The sequence below is a fragment of the Brassica napus genome, chromosome A1 (assembly GCF_020379485.1).
Source record: "Brassica napus cultivar Da-Ae chromosome A1, Da-Ae, whole genome shotgun sequence".
Taxonomy (NCBI): Eukaryota; Viridiplantae; Streptophyta; class Magnoliopsida; order Brassicales; family Brassicaceae; genus Brassica; species Brassica napus.
In genome coordinates this window covers 22,646,894-22,671,689 of record NC_063434.1, presented here as the reverse complement: position 1 = coordinate 22,671,689, position 24,796 = coordinate 22,646,894, and the positions used below count along the sequence as shown (strand labels likewise).

The 24,796-nt window shown below is 35.4% G+C and overlaps 5 protein-coding genes and 1 long non-coding RNA gene across 10 annotated transcripts; all 6 read left to right on the top strand.

Moving 5' to 3' along the window:
- Nucleotides 1-1,691: 1,691 nt before the first annotated feature.
- LOC106378865 lies at nt 1,692-2,459 on the top strand. Of its 2 annotated transcripts, XR_001275901.3 has the most exons (3): nt 1,692-1,755; nt 1,843-1,929; nt 2,173-2,459. It is a non-coding gene; the product is annotated as an uncharacterized LOC106378865 (long non-coding RNA). The 2 variants fall into 2 exon arrangements; XR_001275900.3 differs by having other exon boundaries at nt 1,743-1,929.
- Nucleotides 2,460-4,431: 1,972 nt separating this feature from the next.
- On the top strand, nt 4,432-6,245 carry LOC106453935 (imidazoleglycerol-phosphate dehydratase 1, chloroplastic-like). 3 transcript variants are annotated; one of them, XM_013896128.3, is made up of 8 exons: nt 4,432-4,693; nt 4,784-4,905; nt 4,988-5,092; nt 5,185-5,277; nt 5,365-5,439; nt 5,526-5,588; nt 5,699-5,808; nt 5,943-6,245. In XM_013896128.3, exons 1-8 carry the CDS (start codon nt 4,492-4,494, stop codon nt 5,968-5,970), a joined length of 798 nt encoding a protein of 265 aa, XP_013751582.1. In that variant the 5' UTR covers nt 4,432-4,491; the 3' UTR covers nt 5,971-6,245. The 3 variants fall into 3 exon arrangements, with proteins under 3 accessions (XP_013751582.1, XP_022566748.1, XP_022566749.1); XM_022711027.2 differs by having other exon boundaries at nt 5,890-6,245; XM_022711028.2 differs by lacking the exon at nt 5,185-5,277.
- Nucleotides 6,246-9,002: 2,757 nt separating this feature from the next.
- On the top strand, nt 9,003-11,364 carry LOC111210545 (FRIGIDA-like protein 4a). Its single transcript, XM_022711025.2, has 3 exons — nt 9,003-10,164; nt 10,311-10,477; nt 10,551-11,364. The coding sequence occupies exons 1-3, from the start codon at nt 9,252-9,254 to the stop codon at nt 11,073-11,075; spliced, it is 1,605 nt and encodes a 534-aa protein (XP_022566746.1). The 5' UTR covers nt 9,003-9,251; the 3' UTR covers nt 11,076-11,364.
- A 140-nt stretch (nt 11,365-11,504) lies between these two features.
- Nucleotides 11,505-12,697, top strand: LOC111210546. The gene has a single exon (XM_022711026.2). It carries the CDS (start codon nt 11,644-11,646, stop codon nt 12,574-12,576), a length of 933 nt encoding a protein of 310 aa, XP_022566747.1. The 5' UTR covers nt 11,505-11,643; the 3' UTR covers nt 12,577-12,697.
- Nucleotides 12,698-17,304: 4,607 nt separating this feature from the next.
- Nucleotides 17,305-21,808, top strand: LOC106365189 (putative F-box/kelch-repeat protein At3g22730). The gene has a single exon (XM_013804640.3). The coding sequence runs from the start codon at nt 18,395-18,397 to the stop codon at nt 19,712-19,714; it is 1,320 nt and encodes a 439-aa protein (XP_013660094.1). The 5' UTR covers nt 17,305-18,394; the 3' UTR covers nt 19,715-21,808.
- A 196-nt stretch (nt 21,809-22,004) lies between these two features.
- LOC106453972 lies at nt 22,005-24,572 on the top strand. 2 transcript variants are annotated; one of them, XM_013896161.3, is made up of 4 exons: nt 22,005-22,138; nt 22,242-22,329; nt 22,574-23,112; nt 23,180-24,572. In XM_013896161.3, the coding sequence occupies exons 2-4, from the start codon at nt 22,268-22,270 to the stop codon at nt 24,349-24,351; spliced, it is 1,773 nt and encodes a 590-aa protein (XP_013751615.2). In that variant the 5' UTR covers nt 22,005-22,138; nt 22,242-22,267; the 3' UTR covers nt 24,352-24,572. The 2 variants fall into 2 exon arrangements, with proteins under 2 accessions (XP_013751615.2, XP_013751622.2); XM_013896168.3 differs by having other exon boundaries at nt 22,058-22,147.
- The last annotated feature ends 224 nt before the right edge of the window (nt 24,573-24,796 follow it).

Sequence of the window (24,796 nt, the reverse complement as noted above, 5' to 3'; positions counted from 1 at the left end):
TTCTTCATTTTTTTCCTCACAATTTAATATATTAATTTTAACTTTTTATTTATTTCTAATAAAATATTTTATTTGATATTTTTTAAAATTATATTCACTACTTTTAAAATATTAAAATTTCAACTAAAATTTAAATATATTAAAATAAAAAATTTATCACATTAGTAAAATTACATAACCCCATATAAAAAATAGAATATTTATTTAAACAGTACTATTTTATGTCAGGTATTGTTATCTGTTGTGTTAAAATTATTTGTATACTTTTTTTTTAATTTTGGTCATACTTATGTATTCTTAATGTTATGTTTATATTTTTATTTTATTATATATATGATTATTGAGTTATAATTTTTATAATTAATTATTTAACTAACTTGTTATTTAGAATCATGTTTAAAGTTTAATCATTATGTATATATATTAAATAAAAAGTTTTAAAAGTAATCTTTTGTCAAAATTTTAGGGGTTATTATGTAAATAAAAAAATTTAACATCAAAATAAGTTTGTGAATAGTACTATTACATCATCATATCCTCATTTTCCACTTAAAATGAAGTACCATTAAAAATAGTTTTCCTCATTTTTTAATATTTTCCTCATTTAGATGCACCATTGGAAATGTTATTAGCAGTAATTTAGCTGCAACAGTTATGTAATTTTATGAAAGTGAATTTGATTTGACAAATTTATGATTCAAAATGATATATCAAAAATAGTGATCTTGTCAAATGTCATGTTTTCCATTCTTAGATCATATACCTGAATTTTATTTTTGGGTTCACCAAGAAGTTTTTTTCTTAGTTCACCAGTAAGTTTTGAATTAGAGTCCATGGTTCCTTCGAGCCAAATACCAAACAATTAATTTTATATATCTTTCATCTCTGGATCCGAATCACTGGAAAACATACATACACTATATATATGTTCTCTCTGGTTATATGATTTTCTGATTTTTTTTAATGAAAATATGATTTCTGATATGAATACCATCATATAAAAAATGAAAATGAAAACAGGCTTTTGTTTTGTTTTCTTTGATAAGATCTGGCTTTTGTTTTTGTCGGCCAAAACATGGTTATTTACCTAAGAAACATAAAATTAAGACAAACATATCTGTATATATTAATAATTAGCTAAAAGAAAAAGTAGTCAAAAAATCTATAGAGAAAAGAATGTTCTACTTATGCTAATACGTTACAATAAGCGTATAGGCAGGCACATAAGTAATGAAGCATAACATGAAAACATAGAAGGTGGCAAATTCATTCATACGATATATGAATATATGATATAAAAGAAGTGTGAAGAGAAAACATGATAGGTGAAATGGGATAGTTCTTGAGGTACAAGTGAGCTTTAAAAAGGATAGAGAAAGATGTTTGACAAACACCTAATACCAAAGAGACCCCATCACGATAAAACATTAAGTCACAGTTTCATCATTCTTCATCTATATTGCGTTATACTTCATCAAAACTCATGAACAGAAATCTAATAAACTACTATATTTTATCAAGCTGGGATCCATGTGTCACGGTTAAAAGTTTTGAGAGACTTATTTAATAAGAAATTTGTATGGTGAGATAAAAAAGAAAGGAAAGGGAGATGGAGATGGTGGCTTGGGGCATACTTAAAAAAGGAACATATAAAACACATTGATGTGGCTACCTCCATTCTCCATTATCCAAGGTGGAGCACTGTTATTGGGTAGTTTCTTCATTTGGGTCCATATATGTTTTTTTTACTGAAAGGTCCATACATGTTATTTATGTACATATATATATGTACCTATATATAAAGATAGTGTAATTAATATTTCATACTTGCAAGAGCCTCAGGCACTGTATGAGAAATGAGGTGGCTCAGTTCCTTCTTCTCTCCCTTGAAGAAACTATGGGTTCGCGTCAATTCTGCTCAAAAGAAGAGTATGATCTCTCTCTTTCGCTCTTTCTCTCTATACACATTCTATATCTTTCTTCCTGCATTATGTATGTGTTAACATCTATAACATATATTTGATGGCCGAGTTACGAGTACTCCCTTTATGATTTTATGGAAGAAAACTATGAAAATGAGTTTTGTTTACAATTTGAACTTATATGTCTAGATCTATCTATATACGTGTGTGCATTTCATTGTGTTTATGTAGAAATATTGATAATGTGCAGGCAGAGGATTATACATATTATACGAGGACGTGAAGTCATGTCCATACGAAGATGTTCATGTTCTGTGGTCTATACTCGTGGAGTCTCACCCACACACTTACCCAAACAATAAAAACTCCATTCATTATTGATACGTAGCTTTCGTCTTGGTTCAGCGAGTTTATATATGGAATGTTCATGCTCAAGGACGAAACAAATGAGAAACTTGTTAGCGACATGATTCATATATATGTTTTCTCTCACTTGTACATAATAATATAAATACACAGAGATTCTCTTTCCCATAAGGTTCATGTTCTTTGTTCTACCTCGCAACTATATAATATGTATGTACGGTTCTCTTTTGAGGTCGTATATATACACTTAAATATCATTATATAGGTTGCATTATTAGGAAAATAATAATTTAGATATGAGCAAAGATATACTTTTTTTATAATTGGTAGACATAAAAAGCTAAAGGTTGATGGGGAAAAGGAGAGAGTGAATAGAAGAAGATGAATTGTCGTGAAGATTGTTGGCTTGTGTCGGTTGGGTTGTATTGACGTTAGTTGGACTTTGGAAAGTTGCGGTTCATTTCATTTTGCATATCTTATTCGTTTAGAGAGAAAAAGTTGAGCACAAGCCAAAAAGAATGTTATGAATGATAATTTCTTAGTTTGATAACCAAATGAAACCAGACCTTTCTACTGGCATAAGGCCACATTAACCGTCGAAGGTGCGGATTACATCGATTAAAATGTTAATTCCAGTGCCGAGAATGTCCATGGTTCGAGAATTTATTAAAAATTGCCGTAGCTGACACTGTTTTTATTGCTTTTGTTAAAAACAATGCAGCAAAAAGCAAAGTGTTACATGTACTTAATAAAGAGAGATATTACAGTTTGGCAGACGAGAGAGAAATCATCTTCTAAAAGATAAATACTTAACACATGTAATTATGTGACAATTAGATCTAAGTGAGACATAACTAATAGTAATATGGTGAAGTTTTCTTGATTGCACCAAAAACGAGTATGCTTTGGTAGGATGCGTGAAGTTGTTATTTACTTTTTCAAGGTTTTTAATTATTTTTCCATGTTTATATCAGTAACATTAAGATAATCGCTGAAAGAGATCGATGTTTGGTCGCCAGTGGAACATTTGATATTCATAAAGCTCTTTGGTAACAAAATATAAAAAGTGAAATACAGGCGATTCAAGAAAAGTACTTCATACTTCCATACTCCACAAGCAACTAGTTGATCTTCATGCTGGATGTAGACCAAACTTTTTTTTGGATCAAAGTAGACCAATATCTTTCTCAATCTTCACAAGGAAAAATGAGATACGGAGTCCATATACAAATACTATACAAATACTAGATGAGCTTCATAATTCATTGAAATAAAATGATACATACTATCATTGTTATGTAGATGTACGTTCGACCAAATTGAAAACTTTCTATATATCTACTATACATCTCTAATTTTTATCTGACTATAGAAGACACCTATAAATTTTAGAACTATGGTATTGTCGGTTGTTCACCTCCTTTCTAGATGGTCAACAATATAGGAAAATCGCTTTTCTTTTATTAAAAAATTTAGTTTACATTTAATAAGAAAATCACATTAATTTTCTAACACAGTTCTTTTGCCTTTTTTTTTTACTCTTCAAGAAATTTTATTATAAAATAGACTTTGTGATTTATAGACAAAACTATAATTACAAGTATCACTTCTTACAAAAATAAAACTAGATAAGTATATGTGTTTGAGAATACGTGAGCTTTTCATTGTTTTCTCTGTTGGAAACTCAGTGAGTGTTATGTATTTGTTTGCAGACAAAGGCTGGCGATGCTGCTTGAAGAGTAGTACTAGTATTTTGGATCCATATGCCCATTTTTGTTTTTTCAATTGAAACTGAAGCTTTTTGAGAAATTCTAATCAGAAGGGTAAAGACATTCTGCTTGGCTTTAAAACTCTGAACCAGACAGAGTCTCTTCCTGGTTCGGTTTGTTTTCTCCAGACCGAAATGCGGTCCATCGTTGGTATTATCAAATCAAACAGTCTTACATTTAAAATCTTTTCGGTAACTGAAATTGAGATTTTCATCATTTTTCAATTGCTCAAGTGATTTTTTCTTTTTAAATTTGTATCTGTAGTGATATTTGTACGCGTCACACGAATGATCGTCGGTTCTAATGTACCGGTCCGGTTAAGTAATAATCTAATTGAATTTGCTCTCAAGGGGAGTTGAACTTGAAGCGTCGTCGTTTTCGCCGATTCGAAAAAAAGAAAGTAGTCGCCTGGTCCTTCCGCTGCCTGCCAACAAATGGAGCTGTCTTCCTCCGCTCAGATTCTGAGACCTAAGCTCGGCTTTACAGTTTCTCTTCCTCGGAGATCATCGATCGTTTCTTCTTCTTCTTCGCGTCCCCGATACTTGCGGATGGAAACTCAATCTCAGCCTCGTCAATCAATCTCCTGCGCTTCTTCACCCAGCAACAACGTTTCTCCTGCGACTTCTAACGAATCAGGTCAGTTTTGGTGTAGAATCTCACATCAAGTTTCGTTTTTTTTTCATTCTCTGACTCAAAGTCTTGTCCTTTTGTTTTGTTTCGGGGCAGATAGAGTTGGAGAAGTGAAGAGAGTAACAAAGGAGACGAATGTGTCAGTGAAGATCAACTTGGACGGCACTGGACTTGCTGATTCTTCCACTGGAATCCCTTTCCTTGACCATATGCTCGACGTATAAAGTGTTTTTGACCTTTTTTAATTTGTTTGCTTCGTTATTTTGAATCTTGATTGGTGTTTTGTGTTTCTTGGTTTAGCAACTTGCTTCACATGGGTTGTTTGATGTTCACGTGAGAGCTACTGGTGACGTTCACATCGATGACCATCACACTAACGAAGATATTGCTCTTGCCATTGGAACCGTGAGTGTTTAACTTACTTACTTACCCTCTTTTGTTCTGCCATTGTTTATTAGACAGCAACATTCTCTTGTGCCCTGTATTGCAACCTCTAGGCTCTTTTAAAGGCACTTGGTGAGCGTAAAGGGATTAATCGGTTTGGTGACTTCACAGCTCCTCTAGATGAAGCCCTTATTCATGTTTCCCTCGTAATTAAAACTCTCTGTGTTTTATCCTCTCATATAATCTCAGACTTGCTTATTGCTTATAATGAAACAAAAACCACATTTTTGCAGGACTTGTCTGGTAGACCATATCTTGGTTACAACTTGGAGATTCCGACACAGAGAGTTGGGAACTATGACACTCAGGTTCTTCAATCCTTCTCTTTTAGTTATTTTTTTATTTATTTATTTCATGTATTAGTTATAAATTTGTAAACCCTTTTCATTTGTAGTTGGTGGAGCACTTCTTCCAGTCGCTGGTTAATACTTCCGGTATGACACTTCACATCCGTCAGGTACTGTCTCTCCAAAATTTTCGAATAGCAAACATAATCGTTACGGGTTCATGATTCACTTATGGTATCTGCTTGGAAACCTTTTGAATATAGTCGTTTTGTTACAACAGCTTGCTGGTAGAAACTCGCATCACATAATAGAGGCGACATTTAAGGCCTTTGCCAGGGCTCTAAGACAAGCAACGGAGAATGATCCTCGCCGTGGTGGCACCATACCAAGGTTTGACTTATCCTCCACCACATTCTTGTTATAGGCACTTAGAAGAATGCTTAGAAGCATATACTCTTTGTGGATCCTTAGGATGAAGAATGTATATATCGTTTGAGGTGTTATTGCTTTTTGGGAGTTTGCAGTTCAAAAGGAGTCTTGTCACGGTCCTGAGGGCTGAGAGCTGAGCAATCACAAGAAAAAGCTCCCAGATTCACTCTTTAGAAGATTGCTGGGCTCATCTTTATGATTAATATATGTTGTTGAAAGAGTGTTTTGTATGACTTCATTTTTGGAGAAGTCCTTTATCAAACTCAGAAACTTGCTGAAAGACTTGCTAGTTTTCTAGAAAGGTTAAATGTCTTAAAACGACTCCGTTTTAAAGCCTTGTCGGTAATTAACGGTAATAATGGCAACAGTTACTGTTAATCCAGAGAATGTTGTTTCCATCAGATAATCCTAAACCCTAATTTTAGATTATTCAAGTGGGAAATTTTAGTTTGATGTTAGGTATTATCCAACTTAGCTGTTATCTCCGTCAAACCTAGGACTGCTCTGTTGCATCTCATTTGTTTTAATCTTTGTTCTGCATCATATCTTTTTTCTTTTGGTCAAAGTTGTTCTACATCATATCAAATTGTTATAAGTCCTTGCCATTTTGCAGGCTTATTTCTTATACTTAGCACATCATAATGGTAGTTTTTTTTTTGCAGTTGTTTAAAATTAGGGCGCTGATATTCGATGCTATATATATATATATATATATTTTAAACAGTCTGTTTTAAAATAGGGTATCAAATATGCAGCTCCTTTTTGTAGTGACCCTTAAATCAGCGGTTCTATTATCAGCAAATAATGTGTGTTTAACATTCTTTACTCTTGTTGCTCAAAAAAAATGTCGCTAAAAAAAAAAAACATTCTTTACTCTCGCACCCTGTTGTGCTTGTGATTCGTGATTCATGAATCCAGCATGTTAAGTTGTCCGACTTCATTTACTTAACTCTTCAGGTGATGCATATAATGTAAGGTTTGACATTTCGTTGTGACTATACACACTTCCATCTAAATTTGTTCTAGCTTGATAACTAGATGGAGGTTGTCAACTAGTTTGCGATGATGAATAAATGGCTGCGTAGGTGACCAATCTAATCAGTGTCAAACACTATAATAGCAACTTATCTATTTAGAGTGCTCTTTCGTGTCACATAATAAGCTTCTTTGGATGTAAAAGCTTTCGACGTGGTTCTCTAAAGTCTTTCTTGTAACCAGAGCCTTAGAGATGACTCCCTGCACTCTTAGTATTTTCCTTGTATCTCTTAGAAGAAAGTTCAAGGTCCACACCCCTCTCTTTGTTTTGCTAACACTATAAGGATTCCCCACAAGGTATTCCTAAGTAAGAGTCTTGCATTTAACAATAGTCTATTATCACACCTGCCATTGTCAGGCACATTCTTCCTTCAGTTTCATTGGATCCCTAATAAAAAGCAACATCTATACATATTCATAAACCTATGGTTGCAGGCGTTTCTCTGCTAAAATGGAGAAAGAAATAGACGGACCAGCTATCAAATGTGGGTGTTGAACCAAACAATGGTGTCTTAGTTCCTTTTGTATACGTATTTGGCACAGTGTTAGTTTTCATCCCACTGCTTTGTATTTTGGTACTTGTGATTGGCAACAACAGTTGTGGTACCTAGCTAGGTAATAATAACTTCTTTGTGTTTAAATTTTTCATGAATTGGGATGAAATTAAAAAGCAGACAAGAAGAAGCCTTGTACCATGTGGGTGGTTTTGGCCACTAGAATATATGAATCTTGTTTCTCCTTTTCACTTTATTTATGTCTCTGTTTAATTGACAAGTTAGGTTTAAAAGCGTTTTAATGATTTTTTACTCTACTTTTGTGTGCTAATTTCATCTAATCCGTTGAATCATAGAGCTTCTGACCAAACTTTCTTTCCTGTATTCACTAGTCGACTATATTCATGACATCTTATGTGTATTAGAAGATTTCTCTAAGAAATGTACATGTATACTATGTTAATGACAAATGATATATCTCAATAACGTTATCATATATATCAAAATCTGTATCGATGAATATTAGATTTTCACCATTTGATTGATTGTTTTATTTTAAGGCTGCGGATTCTAAATGTTATTTAACGTGTACATAGGATCATAGTGTGCCCACTGCCCACCATCATAACAAGTAGCAGGATATAAATAGATAGGACAAAGTACTTTGTGTAGTGGGTAAGAGTTTAAATGCATATGATATTTAAACATACTAACGAAACATATATAAAAAGGCTAGAAATTGTGCAAATGTCTTAATCATGTTACTATAAGATTAGCTAGACTAATGTCAAGTCAGTGCATGGATTTAAATCATTAGTCCTTTTGAATTTGATTTCTCCCTTTTAACATTTTCAAAATTTTCTCCTTGCTTTTTCTGTAAAGCAAACGGCGGTTAATTTGTAGCCGTCCATTGTGGACTCACTGAATTAGATTAAATTGTTTGCCGTCAACTTCATTTTTCATCTCATACTAAATGTGTGTTTGTCTCTGTAATCTGTATAATTAAGTGATATTTATCAAAAGGACGAAAGGAGCAAGGATGTTTCAATTATGGGTTAAATGTCATTGTCTCGTTTTACATTTTGTACATATCCACAGAAAAAGTTTTAGCATACGTCAATTCTAAGTAGCTTTAATAATTCAACTTCAAATTACTTTTTATCCTATGCTTCTGTTTGATATCACAAGGAAAATTAGCAAAACTAATAAATTTATTAGCTTAAAAAATATGTAATGACTAACGCGAGTCTCTCTTTGTGGCTTGCTTAATTATCACGTTTTTGAAGACATAAATATTCGGTCCAAGTATATATTATCACGCGTGACTGATTCATTACAGCCTTTCAAAGATCATCTTCACAAACACATGTGTTCTTCTTACATTATACTACGGAAAATTTAAATTTATATAAACAATATATCTTTGTTCCTATACTTTATAGTCTATTTTAGAAATTTAACCGGCAATGCTTCACTGGTTTCCGACTCAACGCATGTGGTGGTCAGTGGGGATGGCCCACGTATCTCTTTCACCTTTAATTTTGGTTTCTTTAAGCGATCTATACGATAAAGCGAAGCTTAGGATACTTATTACCACCACCCCAAACACGCCCCTTATCACACGTCATCATCACTCAAAGCTACGCATCTTCCGTTCACAATAGCACACCATATTCATCATCCCCCGGCGCAATCTAGACGGAGTGGAGACGTGTCGCTCCTGTGACTTGTCCACGTCATCGATAACTTTTTGCCATTTCTAGGGTTTTCTGCAATCTCACTCCAAAGAAACACTTTCGTCACCATCTCTCTCTCTCTCTCTCTCTCTCGATTGAGTTTGAAGTTCGTTAGCTTTCCGATTTCAAGACGCCGACGATGGGGTCGGTCTCCGATCCAGGCGAGCTGACCGAGTTAGCTCAGCCGAGTTTCGAGGAGTTTCAGAAGCAGACGTCGCTGATGACGAGCTGCACGCTTCTGTGGAAAGAGCTCTCCGATCACTTCACCACGCTTGAGGAGAACCTGATGAAGAAATCGGAGGCGTTAAAGGAGATGATCGGAGCCCTGGATAGCCAGACTCAGAGCTCCCTCGAGTCGCTGAAGCGCAGGGAGGCTACGATCGAGCGGAGCGTGGAGATCGTCGCTGGGAAAGTCGGGGAGCGAGCTAGAGCTGCTCTGGAGTCGCTTGAGAAAGCGAGAGACGGAGGAGATGACGGCGGCGGCGGCGGCGAGGTTGACGATGAGGAAGGGCTTCTCTCTACTTTGAAGTCTCTCTGTTTGAAGATGGACGCGAGGGGGTTCTGGAGTTTCGTGACGGCGAGGAAGAAGGAGCTTGAGGGGCTCCGGTCTCAGATTCCGGCTGCGTTGGTTGATTGTGTGGATCCGGCGATGTTGGTGCTTGAGGCGATATCTGAGGTTTTCCCGGTGGATAAGAGAGGCTCCGGAGAGAAGATGACTAATGATTTTGGATGGGCTTGTGTGGTGATTCTGGAGAGCTTAGCACCTGTGATGGTGGATCCAGTGATTGGGAAGACGAGGCTGCTTGTTACTCCGAGCGTTAAGGAGAAAGCTAAGGAGATTGCGGAGACGTGGAAGGCGAGCTTGGAGGAGAGAGGAAGGGTGGAGAATGTCAAGACTCCTGATGTCCATACGTTTCTTCAGCATCTTGTGACGTTTGGGATTGTTAAAAGTGAAGATCTTGGTCTGTACAGAAAGCTTGTCGTTGGATCCGCGTGGCGCAAACAGATGCCAAAGCTTGCTGTTTTAGTTGGTTTGGGTGATCAAATGCCTGGTAAGCCTAAGCTCCTATCTTCTTGTGATATTATTGGCGAAGTCTGAAACTTTAGTGACATAAGGTGTGAGTTTAGATGTAAGCCAGATTAGATACTGATGATCTTGAGGTTATGAATAATGGTTTGAGTTGTTATGCTTGAACAGATATGATTGAAGAGTTGATCAGCAGAGGACAACAGCTTGATGCAGTTCATTTTACTTATGAAGTTGGCCTTGTGGATAAGTTCCCACCTGTTCCTTTGCTCAAAGCCTATCTAAGGGATGCAAAGAAGACAGTCGCGGAAGACCCCAGCAATACTGGCCGAGCTTCGGTAATCTACTCGTTTATCTCACCTTGAACATCTTTTATTCGCAAGTTTAAATTTATTATCTTTGTCATGTTAGCATCTTGTGGCGCGCAAGGAGCAGTCAGCTCTTAAGGCGGTCTTGAAATGCATAGAAGAGTACAAACTCGAGGAAGAGTTCCCTCCGGAGAACCTCAAGAAGCGGTTGGAACAGCTAGAGAAGACCAAAACCGAGAAGAGAAAACCAGCAGCTGTGCCGGCCAACAAGAGAACCAGAGCCAGCTACAACGGTCCAATGCCACCAGCGAAAGCCGGGCGTATCACAAACGCGTACGTCTCTTCCTTCCCGTTCATCAGATCACCGTCTCACTCCCCTCAGTACGCTTCACCTGCAGCGGCTTACCCATCACCACCGACTACTGTCTACAGCAACAGGAGCCCACCTTATCCATACTCTCCTGAGCTTATCCCCGCCTCATACCAAGCCTCACCTATCGGTTACCCAGCTTACAACGGTTATTGCAACGGCCCTGTCCCTGTCCCAGCTCCAGCTCCTCAGGTTTACCACCCGCACTACCCTCAGCAGCACCACCAACACGCCCACCATCAGCAAGCTTACTACTGAATTTAGAGTGTGTGTGATGATGACAAATCAAGAAGGAAGAATGGTAATGACCAACAACCACTGATACTGTGACAACTACTCTGTATCTGCATCTTTGTCTGTCTGTTTACGTTGTCGTTTTGTCTGTAATATTTTCGAAGCCTAACTGGTTTTAGTAAGTTAGCTATCTTCTATTGTGTGTTAAAAACATTGTCTCTGTTTCTTCTCTTAAGCTTTTGTAATGCCTAATATTCTGTCAGCACTCTTATCTTTCTGTTAAAATTATATGACAACTTCTCTTTGTCACAAACCTTCGTTTTTCATTCAGACAGTGACAGACATCTAAAGTAGGGTTCTTCACATCGTAACCACACTGGTTCGCTAGAAAGATCTTTGGTTTGAATATCTTTGTTAATACTCTACAAAGCAGCAGGACCGATCAGTCTTATAAGCGGTTTGAGGTAATCTCTTTCCCAACCTAACCGTGCACACCACGTGTTCGACGCATTGTCCTTGCACACCACCTGTTCGACAATTTGTCTCTGTGAAGCCTTGCCTCTACGTTCAGAATTGGTCTCTATTACTTACAATGGCTTTGACGATTCTCAGAGGAAGCTTTCTCCGTTTGCCGAATCTGGCCTCCCATTTTCGAGTAGCATTACATCCTTTGTCGTCTAGATTTTCCAGCAGCGAAACTGGAAAGGATTCAGGTTTGAGTGGTTGTTCTATAGAAACTGTGGATGATGCTGCTTGGGATGTCTCATCATCTATATCTCAAGTCTGGAGAGAGTTTCAAGCAGAGTCTGCAAAAAGCTCTTCCTTTACTACACAAGGAGGAGAAACCGTCGTGCCTGATCTTGATCACGATGAAATCGACAATATGAGAATCCGCGGTGATCTTTTCTACAAGCTTGATCGAGGGTCAAAGGAGTTCGAGGAATACAACTATGACTTCCACCGCAAGAACCATCACCAGAACAACCAAGAAGAAACAAAGATGAAGAAGGAGGCAGCAAAGAGTAATCAAGAAGTTCGCGAGGAATACAAGAAGAGAGATGCGCCAAGGATCAACACCATCACTGGTGAAACGGATCATGTTAATGCAGCTGCGAAGAAGAGAGAGCGAACGCTTACGTTTAACCAGCTCACTGCTCCTTATCACTACCCGTTTTGCTTAGACATTTACATCTCAAAGGCCTCCGTTCGAGCATGTGTGATTCACAGGGTGACTAGTAAAGTTGTTACTGTGGCTCATTCCATTTCAAAAGACATGAAGTTCGATCTTGGTTCGACTAGGAACGCAGTGGCTTGCGCTGCGGTTGGGACAGTTCTTGCTCAGAGAAGTTTGGAAGATGACATACATGACGTTATATATACGCCTAGGAAAGGAGATAAAGTGGAAGGTAAGCTTCAGGTTGTTCTTCAAGCTATTATTGATAATGGTGTTAATGTTAAAGTGAAGCTTAAGCAGAGGAAACTCAAGAAGAAGACTAGTCATCATCAAGCAATGCCCTATACCTAAAATCTTTGTTATTACTTTTTATCTTCTTTTATGCTGCTTTATCAAGACAAGAGCATGTTGTGTTGTTTTATCTTTTGATAATGTCACACTTCAAAAGATATATCTGGAAAATTGAAAATCATTTAGACAACTATAGTTTAGAAAGAACATGATAAGTTATTATTTTTGCAGGTTCACAAACCGAACTAAATTGAGTCATGCACAAATCAAAGTTAGCTAAGTTCGTTTTGAGTCTTATCAATTTGACTTTTATTGAATTGGCAATGATTATTTTTTACATTTACTGTTTTTTAATTAGCAATACCTAAACTCTGAAATCTAACAATATTCGTTAATTTTAAACATTTAGTTATTAATTTCTATAAATAAAATTATTGAATAATGTTAGTTAATACGTTATACTGTATTAAAAATAGCCATTCAATTTAAAAAATATATTATTTTATTTTGGTTTTAGTTTTTGGTTTTTGGCTTTTAGTTTTTAGATTTTTATTTTTAATTTTTGGTTTTTAATTTTTAATTTTTTTGGGTATAATTTACAGATATTATATGATTATATTTTAGAGTAGCTTCTTATTTTTCTTAGCTTTTTGTTAATATTAATGTAGCATGTATCAACATTGATTAAATGTATACTAGGTGATTCTCCCGTGCTCATGCACGGAAATGAGTATTTTAAAAATATAATTTAAAATATTTGTAAGATATTTTTTATTAAGTTTTAATTTTTTTTTGTAATTTATATGTATGGAAAATGGGTTTAAAAAATACCTTATTTTGCTTACACATAATTTGATCAATTATTTTTCGGATTTATGAGATTTTTTGTTTTCATCTCAACTATAGATTAATGTTTAGTGTTCTGAAAAATTTAAATCTGATTAAATTTATTAGCTGCATTTAATTTGATTTATTGTCTTTTATTCATAATATATTTTCATAAAATTATGCCTAATTTAATATATGTTATTTTAGGAAACAAATAAAACAGTATTGTTAGTCCGAAGTTGCATAAGTGAACATAATAAGTAATATTTTGAAATTTATACATGTAAATAAATATTTTTAACCAAACTAAATCGTAATAACTCATTAATATATTGTTACTTGATTATTAGTTTTGAATCGTTTGTAATTTACATGGATACAAAATAAATATAACACTATTTTAAGTAATAATATGTCGCTGACTTAAATGGGTTTTGATTTTGAGTATATGAATCATGATCAATTCACTTGCTCATTGTTTAAGTATATTTAGTTTTATATATTTGTCTAAATTAAAAAAAAATATTGTTTATTCTAATTACGTTTAAATTGATTAATTTTGTTGCATATACTTTAGTTTTAAGTTTGAGGTATGAAAATCTATTGTTTTCTTTTCAAAGAAAATGATCTATACTATTTTTATGAACCTATGTTTTGTGTCTAAAAAACTATATATTTTAAAACTTATAGATATTTACTTTTTTACTTATGTTGTTTTTGAAAATATGAAAAGAAATAAAACTAAAACTAAAATTAGTTATTATATATATAAATGTTATAATTATTATAGATATTTCCTTTTTATTATTTATATGAGTTTTGTAAGGAAAATTAAAAGAAAAAGGAAATAAAGTGAAAAGCCCAATTAGAAATTTATCAATCAAAAAGAAAATATAAATAATCTTAATAATGTCAATTATGTATAATTTATAATTCATTAAGGTTATGTTTGTAATTGACCACTTTAAGAATTAACGTGAAAGCGACACGTATGAAAATGACTTCTCAAATAATATTATAGAGATGTTCCAAAGTGAACGTATTCTTATTTTATAAACAATTTTTACTATTCATAATATTTTTTTTTATAATTTATCCTTTTAGTAAATTATATTATTTATCAAAATACAAATTTTGACAAAATTGTAAAATATATATATTTTCCATATTTTAATAATTATTAGTTTTTTGAAAAACATTTTTCATCCAATCAAGATCATATAACTAACAAACATGCAGAAAATAATTATTTATATGAGAAAAAATTTTGCTATTCAAGTTCTAAGAATTAAAATTAATTTATATAAGAAAATTTTCTTAGTAGTTTCAAATTTTTAAATATTTTTATTTTTATGTAATTTATATATATTTTATGATTTATATTTGAATATGATGTATTCTTTTAATAAAAAGTATAATACTTGAAAACATTTACTGTATTTTATTTTAAAACAATAATCACAATATTTTTATAAATTTCAATGGTAAATTCTAAATATTTTGCTGTATTATTTTAAAGTAATGTACTAATTTGTTTTTTTGAAAAACTAAAAAATACAGCAAAACCAAAAATCAAAACCAAAAGTTGAAAATCAAAACCAAAAGCCTGGAAATAAAAAAAAAATATAAAATTTAAAAATCAAAATTTAAAAACAACTAAAACTAAAAACTACTAAAACAATCATCACAAAAAACAGATTCTGGTTTCCTATTGAAAAATTATTAAGAACTCAAAAACCAGATTCCCTATTTTGTAGGAAAACTACTTTGTCAAAATCTTGAATGGCATAAAACAGAATTTTGAAAAACTAAAACCAAAAACCAAAAACAATCAACATCTCAACTTTACAAAACACAAACCAGACTAAACTAAGGTGATTATTGTTTGGATGGTTTTTAGATTTTAGATTTTAGATTTTAGTTTTTGGTTTTTAGGTTTTGAATTTGAACTTTTAGTTTTTGATTTTGTAGTACATTTTAGCTTTTAGGGAAACACAAATGGTGGTTTTAGTTTTTATTTTTTGGTTTGAAAATTAATAAAACATTATTTTAAATATTTGGTTTTTGATTTTGTTGTAGTTTTAGTTTTTAGAAAAACTTGACTAGTGATCTTTTAGTTTTTAATTTCACTATACTTAATTATTTTGTTTTGAAGTTGAAATAATAATTAATATAAAATATTACTTATTAGGAAAAGAAAAAATAATACAAAATATTACTCCATCCGTTACATTTATATGTCGTTCTAGTTTTTTCACACAGATTATGAAAATTAAGAAATTTTATTTTTATCCCTAACTAATACATTGTTATATTTTATTATGTCATTTTTAGATCCAGTGAAATTCATGTTTAGTTTTACAAGTACACATAACTTCTTAATGGAAGTTACTTACTCGTTCTTGACTATGAATCATGAACTTGAGTAATTCTAATAAGCTTATAGTTTTTGGAATAAAAAAGTTATAATTTTTTGGATGAAATAAGAGATAAAGTGAAAGGAAAATGATTTATGTGTGTAAAAATGAGAATATGAAGATGTATATATGTTGATTTTAGGTGTATTTAGAGCTTGGTTGTTCATGATGGTTGGTGTTTTGATGACAATGACAATGTTGTAAATAAATGAGGAAGATGAGGATGAATGTGTAAAACACTCATTTTTTAATAAAAGAAAAAAAATTAACAATGACATTTTCGTAAATAACTCAAACTTCTAGAATGAATGTGGCAAATTAAAGTTTCAAAAAAAAGCATGAGTCATTTTTGTGTTTGACTTCAAATTTTGAGTCATATTTGAATAAAAAAAATGTTATCAAATCTTTATTATTCAAAATCATTAATTGTCATTTTTTTTGGACAAACATTAATTGTCATTTATATGTTAATCATATTAGGTAATTCTGTAACTTTTATTTAAAGAATAATATTTTTTGTACAATATTAATCAATTTAATAGTTATTTAAAAAAATATAATATAAGTTTAGATGGACCAACCTAATTTTTTAAGGATTGTAAGAATCTTCGTAGTGATGATACGTGGTTACCTCAAATATTGTAATGCTTATCAGTTAATATATATGAGATTATATAGTTAAATATATACTATTTATTTAAATAAAAAATTTAAACTCTGGTTGGAAATGCCTGACCATTGACCGAATTACAATGTCGATTAATGTCTGGTCTAGTTTTTAAAACATTGGGTTTTATAGTCAATACAAAAATTGATGTTTACACATGTTTCAATTTCCTTTAAAAAAAAAGTAAACTGGAAAGAAAAATTCAATAAACTGAATCCCCAGCGGAAAAGGAGTTTAATCGTTACATGTGTAATACTCCATTCGTTTCATATTGAGTGTCGTTATAGAAAAAATGTTTCGTTGCAAAATAAGTATCGTTTTAGCTTGCATAATTTATTAATTTTATTTTCCAGTTTATTTTTCTATTAGTTGAAATATGTTTAGGTGTATAGGTAATGATGTTTTTATATATAAAATATGCAAAATTAAATTTTTTCTTAATCTGTGTGCCTAAATCTAAAGTGACATTTAATATGAAACAAAATGAGTATACAAGACAATATACAATATAGGTTCATCCACAAGTGTGAAAAACTCAAAACCCTAATTTCTCCTTAGATAGCTCTCTTCCCTTTGGGTTGTTCTGGTCTTCCTTGGGAGATACAAAACCCTTATTCTTCCTTTGGGATCGAATCCACAAGAGAAACAATGACGATGTCTCATCTTCCCGTAGAGTTAGTAGAAGAAATACTATCTATGGTTCCAGCCGCATCTCTGAGGCGATGTAAATCTTTTTTTTTGATGATCGTGGTATCCAGAGCTTCGAGAGGATCTGACTAACGCCAATGACCTTCCACCAGAGCTTAGCCGGAGAGCCCGCTGAGGCATCCAGGAAGGCTGGTGATCACTCCATGTAAATCCCACCAGTGGCCACATGTAGATCTATTTGCAAACTATGGAACACTTTATTCCAAGACCAAAGATTCACCGAGAACCCTTGGTAATGCTCCAAAGCAATCTCAAGTTCTCATGTTGAAAGAACGTAGGCTTTATTTGACGAGTGTAGATCTGAACTTTGTTCCTCCATCTATTGAATTTAGCGATGCACTTAGCCTAAAGCATTTTAACAATTCAAAAGTTGCCGATACAGTTAGAGTTATTCACTGCGATGGTTTGTTGTTATGCACCACCACGGAGGGTGAACTCGTAGTTTGGAGCCCTTGTTTAGGGGAAACAAGGTGGATCAAACACAACGATGGTTGCAAGTGTTTCCGTCGAAAGGCTATGTTTACTTTAGGATACGGAAACAACCAATCTTGCCGCTGCTACAAAATTTTGATGTTTTTGGATTGGTACGATATAAGCGGCGAGTACGACCAAAATTCTGATATTTTTTGGATGTTCGTCTCCTTTTTGTTGTCTATACCCACATCTGTCTCTGGCCAACGATAATCTGAAATTAGTCTACATAGCAACATGCCAACAACACTGGTTTTGTTTTCGAAAGATCTTTGGTTTGAAAACTTGATCGAGGGTCAAAAGTCTGAGGTATACAACAAGACAAGTAGACAACGATTGATTTGTTCTCTCTTCTTCAACTTTCTAATATCAAGCAAAAGCAATTGCTGATTCCTTGGACTGTTTTTTTTTTCATACTAGGACAGAAGCAATGGCTAGCTAATCTGGAAGCGGTGGTGGCTTAAGAGAACCGCCGAGTGAGCAAATTATTGTCGATTTAATGATTAATAAACAAGAGGAAAGGAAACATTATATCAATGTGGAATATATGAAAAAAATATTGTCGGCTTAATGATTAGTGATAAACAAGAGGAAAGGAAAAAAATATAGGGGAAATCATTTTTTTTTTGTCCGTATAAAAAAATAAGGTTGGTTCAGTGGAAACTTTAAAACTCAAAACCCTAATTTCTATTTCTCTAGATAGCCCCCATTGAGTTGTTCTCGTCTTCCTTCAAACCCTTCATTTTCCCTTGGGCAGGGATAGCTTCCAAAAGAGAGGGAAACAAGGATGTCGAATCTTCCGGCAGATTTGGTAGAAGAAATACTCTCTAGGATTCCGGCCACATCTCTGAAACGGCTGAGATCTACTTGCAAAAAATGGAACGCTTTATTCAAAGACAACAGGTTCATCGAGAAGCACCTTTGTAACGTTCCAAAGCAGCTTCATGTTCTCATATTGGAGGGATGTAGGCTTTATCCGACGAGCGTAGATCTGAACGCTGTTCCTCCGTCTATTGAATTTAGCGATGAACTTAGCCTAAATTATTCGAATAATTCAGAAAAGGTTTATATAGACACAGTTTTTCACTGCGATGGTTTGTTGTTATGCACCACCGGGGAGGATGAACTTGTGGTTTGGAATCCTTGTTTAGGGGAAACTACGTGGATCAAACAAAACGATGGTTGCCTGTGTTTCCGACGGTGGATACCACGGTTTGGACAATTTAATGGGAGAAAGACCAAATTTGCTTTAGGATACGAAAATAATCAATTTTTCCGAAGCTACAAAATCTTGATGTTTTGGGGATTTGACAAAACAGGAGGCGACCTAGTTGATGGATTTGAAATCTACGACTTCAACTCTAATGCGTGGAGAGTTGTTAATGCTCCCAACTGCTTTGTAATAAGATCCCATGGCGTGGCTTTGAAGGGAAATGCTTACTGGAATGCTTATGATGACAAAGACTCCGACTACTTGCTCAGTTTTGATTTTACGAGAGAGAGATTTATACGTTTGTGTTTTCCTCTCCCGTCTCATGACTGTATATATACGGCTCTATCAGTTGTTAGAGAAGAACTCTCAGTGTTGCGTTGTATAATAGGTTCATCAACGATGGAGATGTGGGTGACCAATACTAATTGTGAAGCAGATTTGTCATGGAGCAAATCCTTTGAAGTGGACTATGGTTTTGATGTTTACACGAGTCTTTTAATTGACGAGCATAAGAAAGTGGCCTTGTGTTGTAGTTCATATTTTAGGGAGGACAGGAACGTGGTGTGCACTTTGGGAGAGGAAGATAAATATTACACAGAAATCGCTTTTAAAGCAACGTATTTATTACGTCCTCATATTTTCAATTATGTTCCAAGTTTGGTTCAAATCCAGCAAGGTATTGAATCAGATGTTTTTGGTAAAAGTCCTCGTAGAAGATGGGATGAACGTAGCGGAGGAGGTGATAGTGAAACGTGGGAGGATTATCACGCCCAGTTACAACAAGAGATTGATGACATGAACTCCGCGTTTGAAGAATGGGACGGGTGGGAGATAGAGTGTACTGATTTTAGCAGTCTTTGTAGAAACCGAGGTCGTGGGTGGAAGACGAGGTGAGTTACCTTGTGACACAAGTGATCTCTCCTGATATTTATTCCCCCGTCTCTGTGTCTCATTATATTTTTGTATAATCGTCGCAGTTTCTGCTAAGCCATGAAATTTAATTATCATCTTGAACAATATCTCAGTTCTCAAAAAGGAACTCTTTGGCACTCTATCTTCTTGCATCTTTTGCTCACTTGTTAGCTTTGGCGTTCATTTATAAATATTTTATTGATTTCAGTTCAGCCTTATACTAGAACGTGTTTGTTTGCCACTTTGAGACAAAAGATTTACATACCAATGGCCTCATCACCTCACCACCCACGGCCAGGCGAGGTACACAATGTGCTCGCCTTCGCTCGCTTTTGTGTTTTTTTTCTTCTTCCTAAAGCACTCGTGGTGAGGCTTTGTTGCAAGTATATAAACCAATTGGTTTGTTTGAAAATAGTACATAAACCCGTTTTGATTCCAACCGATGTAGTATCAATATTTTCTGTGGAGAAGAGTATATCCTTCTCAATTAACCTTGGTTGATGAAGATGATGACATGAAGGGTGTTTAGACAAGGAAGACCTTGGCTACGACAAAAAGTCGGAGTTTGAAGAGAATTAATTATGGTTTTGAATCTGACTAATAGAGTTTTAGGAATTCTTGTTTTGGTTTGGTTTTGAATTTGGTATTTTTAGTTGGTATTTTACTTGGTGTTCTTGCTAATTAAACTTTATATTTTGCAAATATTTTGAAGTTTTGGATTAAATTAAAGTGGATTTGGTGTTTCTGGTTTCTAGCATAAACGACCGCTTTCTGGTGTCTCTTTAAAGCTATCAGTTCTTATCATGAGTACATAGAGTTTTGCTTACCTTTTTGATGAAGCATACACGACCGCTTGTCGACCACTTTCTCGCCTTGAGTTGCCTTTCGGCATTTTAAACTAGCCAATACATCATCTCGTTAGTTCAATAACATACGTTGTGATGGAAGAGGGTTTGAATCATTTTGTGAAGAAACCGTTGACATGGCAAAGCCTAACAATTCATCAAAACGATTTCATGTCATCTATTCCATTCACGTACATTCATCAAGAGTAATTCATTGTATCTGTTCTCTTTTGCCGGCTCATCCTCTATACCTCCAAAAATCTCTTTAGTCACTCCTTACACATCCACCTATCATTACCCCTTTCGGACAAGTTTTTCCTCAATCTTTATAAGAAAAATTGCCATGCTAATCTCCAAGAAATTAGTTGGCATCAAAGCCAGGGCCGGCTTAGATAGGGGGTATCATAGATGAGGATTCTAGTCAAAGTTATACGAAGCTCAAAATTTGCAGTCTCCAATTGGTCTTAGCAACAAGATGATTAGCTGTAACCCCGTAGGAAATTAACTTTTTTCTGAGAAGAGAGCTTGGAATATGCAAGTGATCGTTGCGAGAAAGCCTCTGGATAAGAAACATCAGTAGATTCAAAATCATCATTGTAGTGAATAAACATGACTTGATGCGTCAGCTTTTTTTTAGTATAGTGTGTGAGACTCCTAGCCAATTTTCTTGGATATGTAACATCATTAGAGTCTGTCTTGCTTATACTTGCTCTTAATTATAGGTGAAATGTATATAGGCACCTTTATCACTAAGCTGCTCCGACTCTGAATAAGCAGAATTCATTGTGTACCACCCAACACTTGTCTATGTAATGCCAACAAGGTGCTGCAGCCTCAACGATGAGCATAAAACTCTCCAGATTCAAATATGACTCAATGAGATATCAATTTGATCATTTTAGTTATTTCAAATATTTTCTAATAATTTTGTGGTCAACATGTAGCTCTTTGAATTTTGGAAAAATCAATAAAACTAACAAAAACACACAACATTAGTTTTGAACATTGGATGTGACTTAAGGTATCTATAATTTGATTGGAAGAAAAAAAATGGCCTTTTATTTTGCAAATTATATTTTAATTTACTTTTTTTCCAAAGGATTGACATATCCATATGTATTTCTATTTAAGTGGGAAAGAGCATCCACGTAGTGAATCTACTGGAAAATCTCTTAATACATAACAATATTAATATCTAATTTATTAAGTGTAGATTAGATACTAATTGAACAAGATGTTTTGCATTTTGATGTGTAAATACAAAATTACATTAATTATAAGTATGAGATATCGTTTTAATCCGCGCGAGTGTGAATAAAGTAAACCGGTAACAAAAAGTTAAACTTGACCAAAACTTGGTCCATTACAGTAAAAAAAAAAAAAGAAAAAGAAAGGGAACTATATCAAGGGTATAATTGTCAATTATCATAATTTGATTCGATCCACTTCAGCTTGAAGACTAACCACATCTCCAAAGAGAGAGAGAGAGAGTTAAAAATAAATCCATCAAAGAGCAAAAGGAGAGAAGGAGAGAGATTGAGAAGCCTTCAGATCTGTGCCTGTAAAAACCGTTTGTTTTACTTCCTCAATCACACGAAAGCTTTTATAACTTTCGATGATTTTCATCATGTATTTCGCTTGACTGAGGGTTGGTGTTTGTGCAGGGCTAAATTAGGGTTTGAGTAGCAGCATGTCTTCTCCGTTTTATTCTCCGACAAATATGCAGCAAGACATCGGTCAGTCTCCTCCTGGGTAATTTTGTCTTCTCCATTATCTCTCTCTGTTTCGTTTTATTTAATGTGTATCTTTGAACTGAATTTTGTCGGCAATTGGGACCAGTCTTCCCCCTCTTTGAAATGTGAAGCTCAAGACATGAGAACCAACAGTTCTTGAAGAGTTTAAAAGATTAGATTTGAGCCAAAGTTGTGTCCTTAGGGTTGACTATTGTGTGCGTGTCTATTGTGTGTAATGTGTTAGTGCTAATTTTTACATGCAGGTTTGATAATGAACCAGTTCCAGTGAGTACCTACCAAGACACCGAGCCTGTCCCGCTCTCAACTTATCACGAAAACGAACCTAACGGTAACCAACCCGAAGCCACTCAGCAAGAGCTCGACGACTTCTGGGAAAACGGTTTCAACAGAGAAGAGGCCATTCAAGAGCCCAAGGAAAACGGAAAGAGGAGGAGCGTAGACAACACCTCTTTCGCTCCTGGTGAAACCGATCTCAACCAACTCCCACCCATCCCGCCTGTTTCAACCGGTCAAGGTCCTCCCTACGCCCCTGTTGACTGGCCTAGCCCCGGTGATGTTTGGACTTGGAGAGTCGGGAGGAGAGTGACTGCTCTTGGCTTCCATCAAGACAGGTTCTTGATTCTCCCTCAGCGGCTTCAGCAGAGGAATGTCCCAAAGTCTTTCGCCAGCAAACCGGCTCTCGCTCGTTATATCCAAATGAGTTTCCCTGAGATGGATGCTGATGCCTTCTTTGCTTCCTTTAGCTGGAAGATCCCTGCTCTCTTCCAGCCTGCTGACAAAGGTAAAGTCATTGATGATAACTCTGGTGTCTTGGTTTGATCTAAGCTGGTTTCTTTTCCTTTTGTTAGTTGATGCTGCGTCTCTCTTTGAGGAGACACCAAAGGAAGTAAAGACCGAAGGAGCTGCTCCAAGTGATAAAGAAGGAAACTCCAGATACAGCCAGAGGAAGAGGAACCCTATGCCCACGTTTGAATCCGTTGTAGAGAAACCTAAAGCCACCAAGAAGAAGAAAGGCGCAAAAACTCCTGGCACTACCACTGGACCTCAATCCTCGACCAAACCGAAACCATCTCGGCAATCTTCGAGACGCTCTTCGAACCAGCAGAGCGGTGGTGCAGTGGAGTTAAACCTCCAGAGCGAGGAGGAGGGAGGAGGTGGACCCGCTAGTGCACCAAACACTAGTGGCAGGAGAAAGAAACGCAGAGTTAACGTTGAGGAGGAAGACGTTTCCATCCCTCACATCTACGTCTCTCCGATGAACGGTGTCCTCGCTGTCTCTCACGAGCCTATCGATGTCGACCCGATAGAGTTCGACAGCTACCTCAACTCTCTTGAAAACCTTCTTCACCAAGGTCCAGAAGATGCTGGAACAGAGTCCTCTGTTCTTGTAAGGGCAAGCTCTCCAATGAGAGAGTACGAATGGGCTGAAGCTCGTATGAAGATCTCGTCTCTTCTAGAGAAGGACTTCCCTACTCTGTTCACCTCCAAGGACGCTGCGGAGATAGCGGCGTTAGCGACTAAGCTGAGGAAAGATCCTAACCTCTCCGCTGAAGAGATAGTGAGGCTGAAGCTCATGGAAGAGATTCCAACGTTCAGCGAAGTGTTTCAGGAGAACAAAGCTGTGATCGAAGAAGCAGACAGGTTCTTCTCTGCGCTGGAGCTCAACAAAGCCAAAGTAGCTTCGCTTAAGTACGAGTACAGCGATCTGAAGCACAAGCTAGGGAGTATCCAGATAGAAGTCGACGAGAACTCTGAGGCGATCCGCCAGATTGATGAACAGATGGCTCAGCTTCAAGCGAGAAGGAATGAGCTGAAGAAGTACATAGGTAGCAAGGAGAAGGAGAAGGTTGATCTGAGCTACGGACAGAAGATGGTGGCGAACTCGATTCCTAAAGTGGTGCAGGAAGTTCAAGCGGCGAACTCGAAGAAGCCTGAGTGGGAGTGCAAGAAGGAGAATGCTCTGAAGCGTGAGGAAGAGATCCTCTCTAAGTTCAATCCACTCAAAGGCTTCTTCCTCTAAAAGAAATCAAAATCTGGCAGTCTTACCTTTTAGCCAGAGTCTTGTTGTATTATTATTAAGTAGCGGCTTCTTTTTTTTTTTTTGTGGCAGACTTGTTGAAACCTTTCCTAGGCTTTTGGGGTTTTTATGCTTATGTATGCTTTAAGGTTGGATGTACTTTGGAAACTTTCAGTTAGTTGTAAGCGACAACTATTGCTCTTTTGATGGAGACTGGTTCTTCATGACTCTCTGCTTAATAATGTAGCTAGTCTGCATAACACCAAGTCTTGTTCAAGTTTTGGTTAGTTGTTGTGCATTCATGTTTTAGCTTTGGTTGTATGTATATACACAATGTGATCTTTATCCATACATGGTGAATCACACAAAACGTTATCTCGCAACTGGTTATCTTCCTTGCTATTCGTTTTCCAAAGTATAACAGAACAATGATGAAGCATTTCATTGA

Bases quoted from the DNA above. Each gene is read 5' to 3' on its own strand.
- LOC106453935 (XM_013896128.3), top strand. From the start codon at position 4,492: ATGGAGCTGTCTTCCTCCGCTCAGATTCTGAGACCTAAGCTCGGCTTT. The intron at 5,440-5,525 runs GTTCTTCAATCC...TTTCATTTGTAG, and splicing joins TTGGGAACTATGACACTCAG to TTGGTGGAGCACTTCTTCCA. The intron at 5,589-5,698 runs GTACTGTCTCTC...TTGTTACAACAG, and splicing joins TGACACTTCACATCCGTCAG to CTTGCTGGTAGAAACTCGCA.
- LOC111210545 (XM_022711025.2), top strand. From the start codon at position 9,252: ATGGGGTCGGTCTCCGATCCAGGCGAGCTGACCGAGTTAGCTCAGCCG. The intron at 10,165-10,310 runs GTAAGCCTAAGC...ATGCTTGAACAG, and splicing joins TTTGGGTGATCAAATGCCTG to ATATGATTGAAGAGTTGATC. The intron at 10,478-10,550 runs GTAATCTACTCG...TTGTCATGTTAG, and splicing joins GCAATACTGGCCGAGCTTCG to CATCTTGTGGCGCGCAAGGA.
- LOC111210546 (XM_022711026.2), top strand. From the start codon at position 11,644: ATGGCTTTGACGATTCTCAGAGGAAGCTTTCTCCGTTTGCCGAATCTG.
- LOC106365189 (XM_013804640.3), top strand. From the start codon at position 18,395: ATGTCGAATCTTCCGGCAGATTTGGTAGAAGAAATACTCTCTAGGATT.
- LOC106453972 (XM_013896161.3), top strand. From the start codon at position 22,268: ATGTCTTCTCCGTTTTATTCTCCGACAAATATGCAGCAAGACATCGGT. The intron at 22,330-22,573 runs GTAATTTTGTCT...TTTTACATGCAG, and splicing joins ATCGGTCAGTCTCCTCCTGG to GTTTGATAATGAACCAGTTC. The intron at 23,113-23,179 runs GTAAAGTCATTG...TCCTTTTGTTAG, and splicing joins CTTCCAGCCTGCTGACAAAG to TTGATGCTGCGTCTCTCTTT.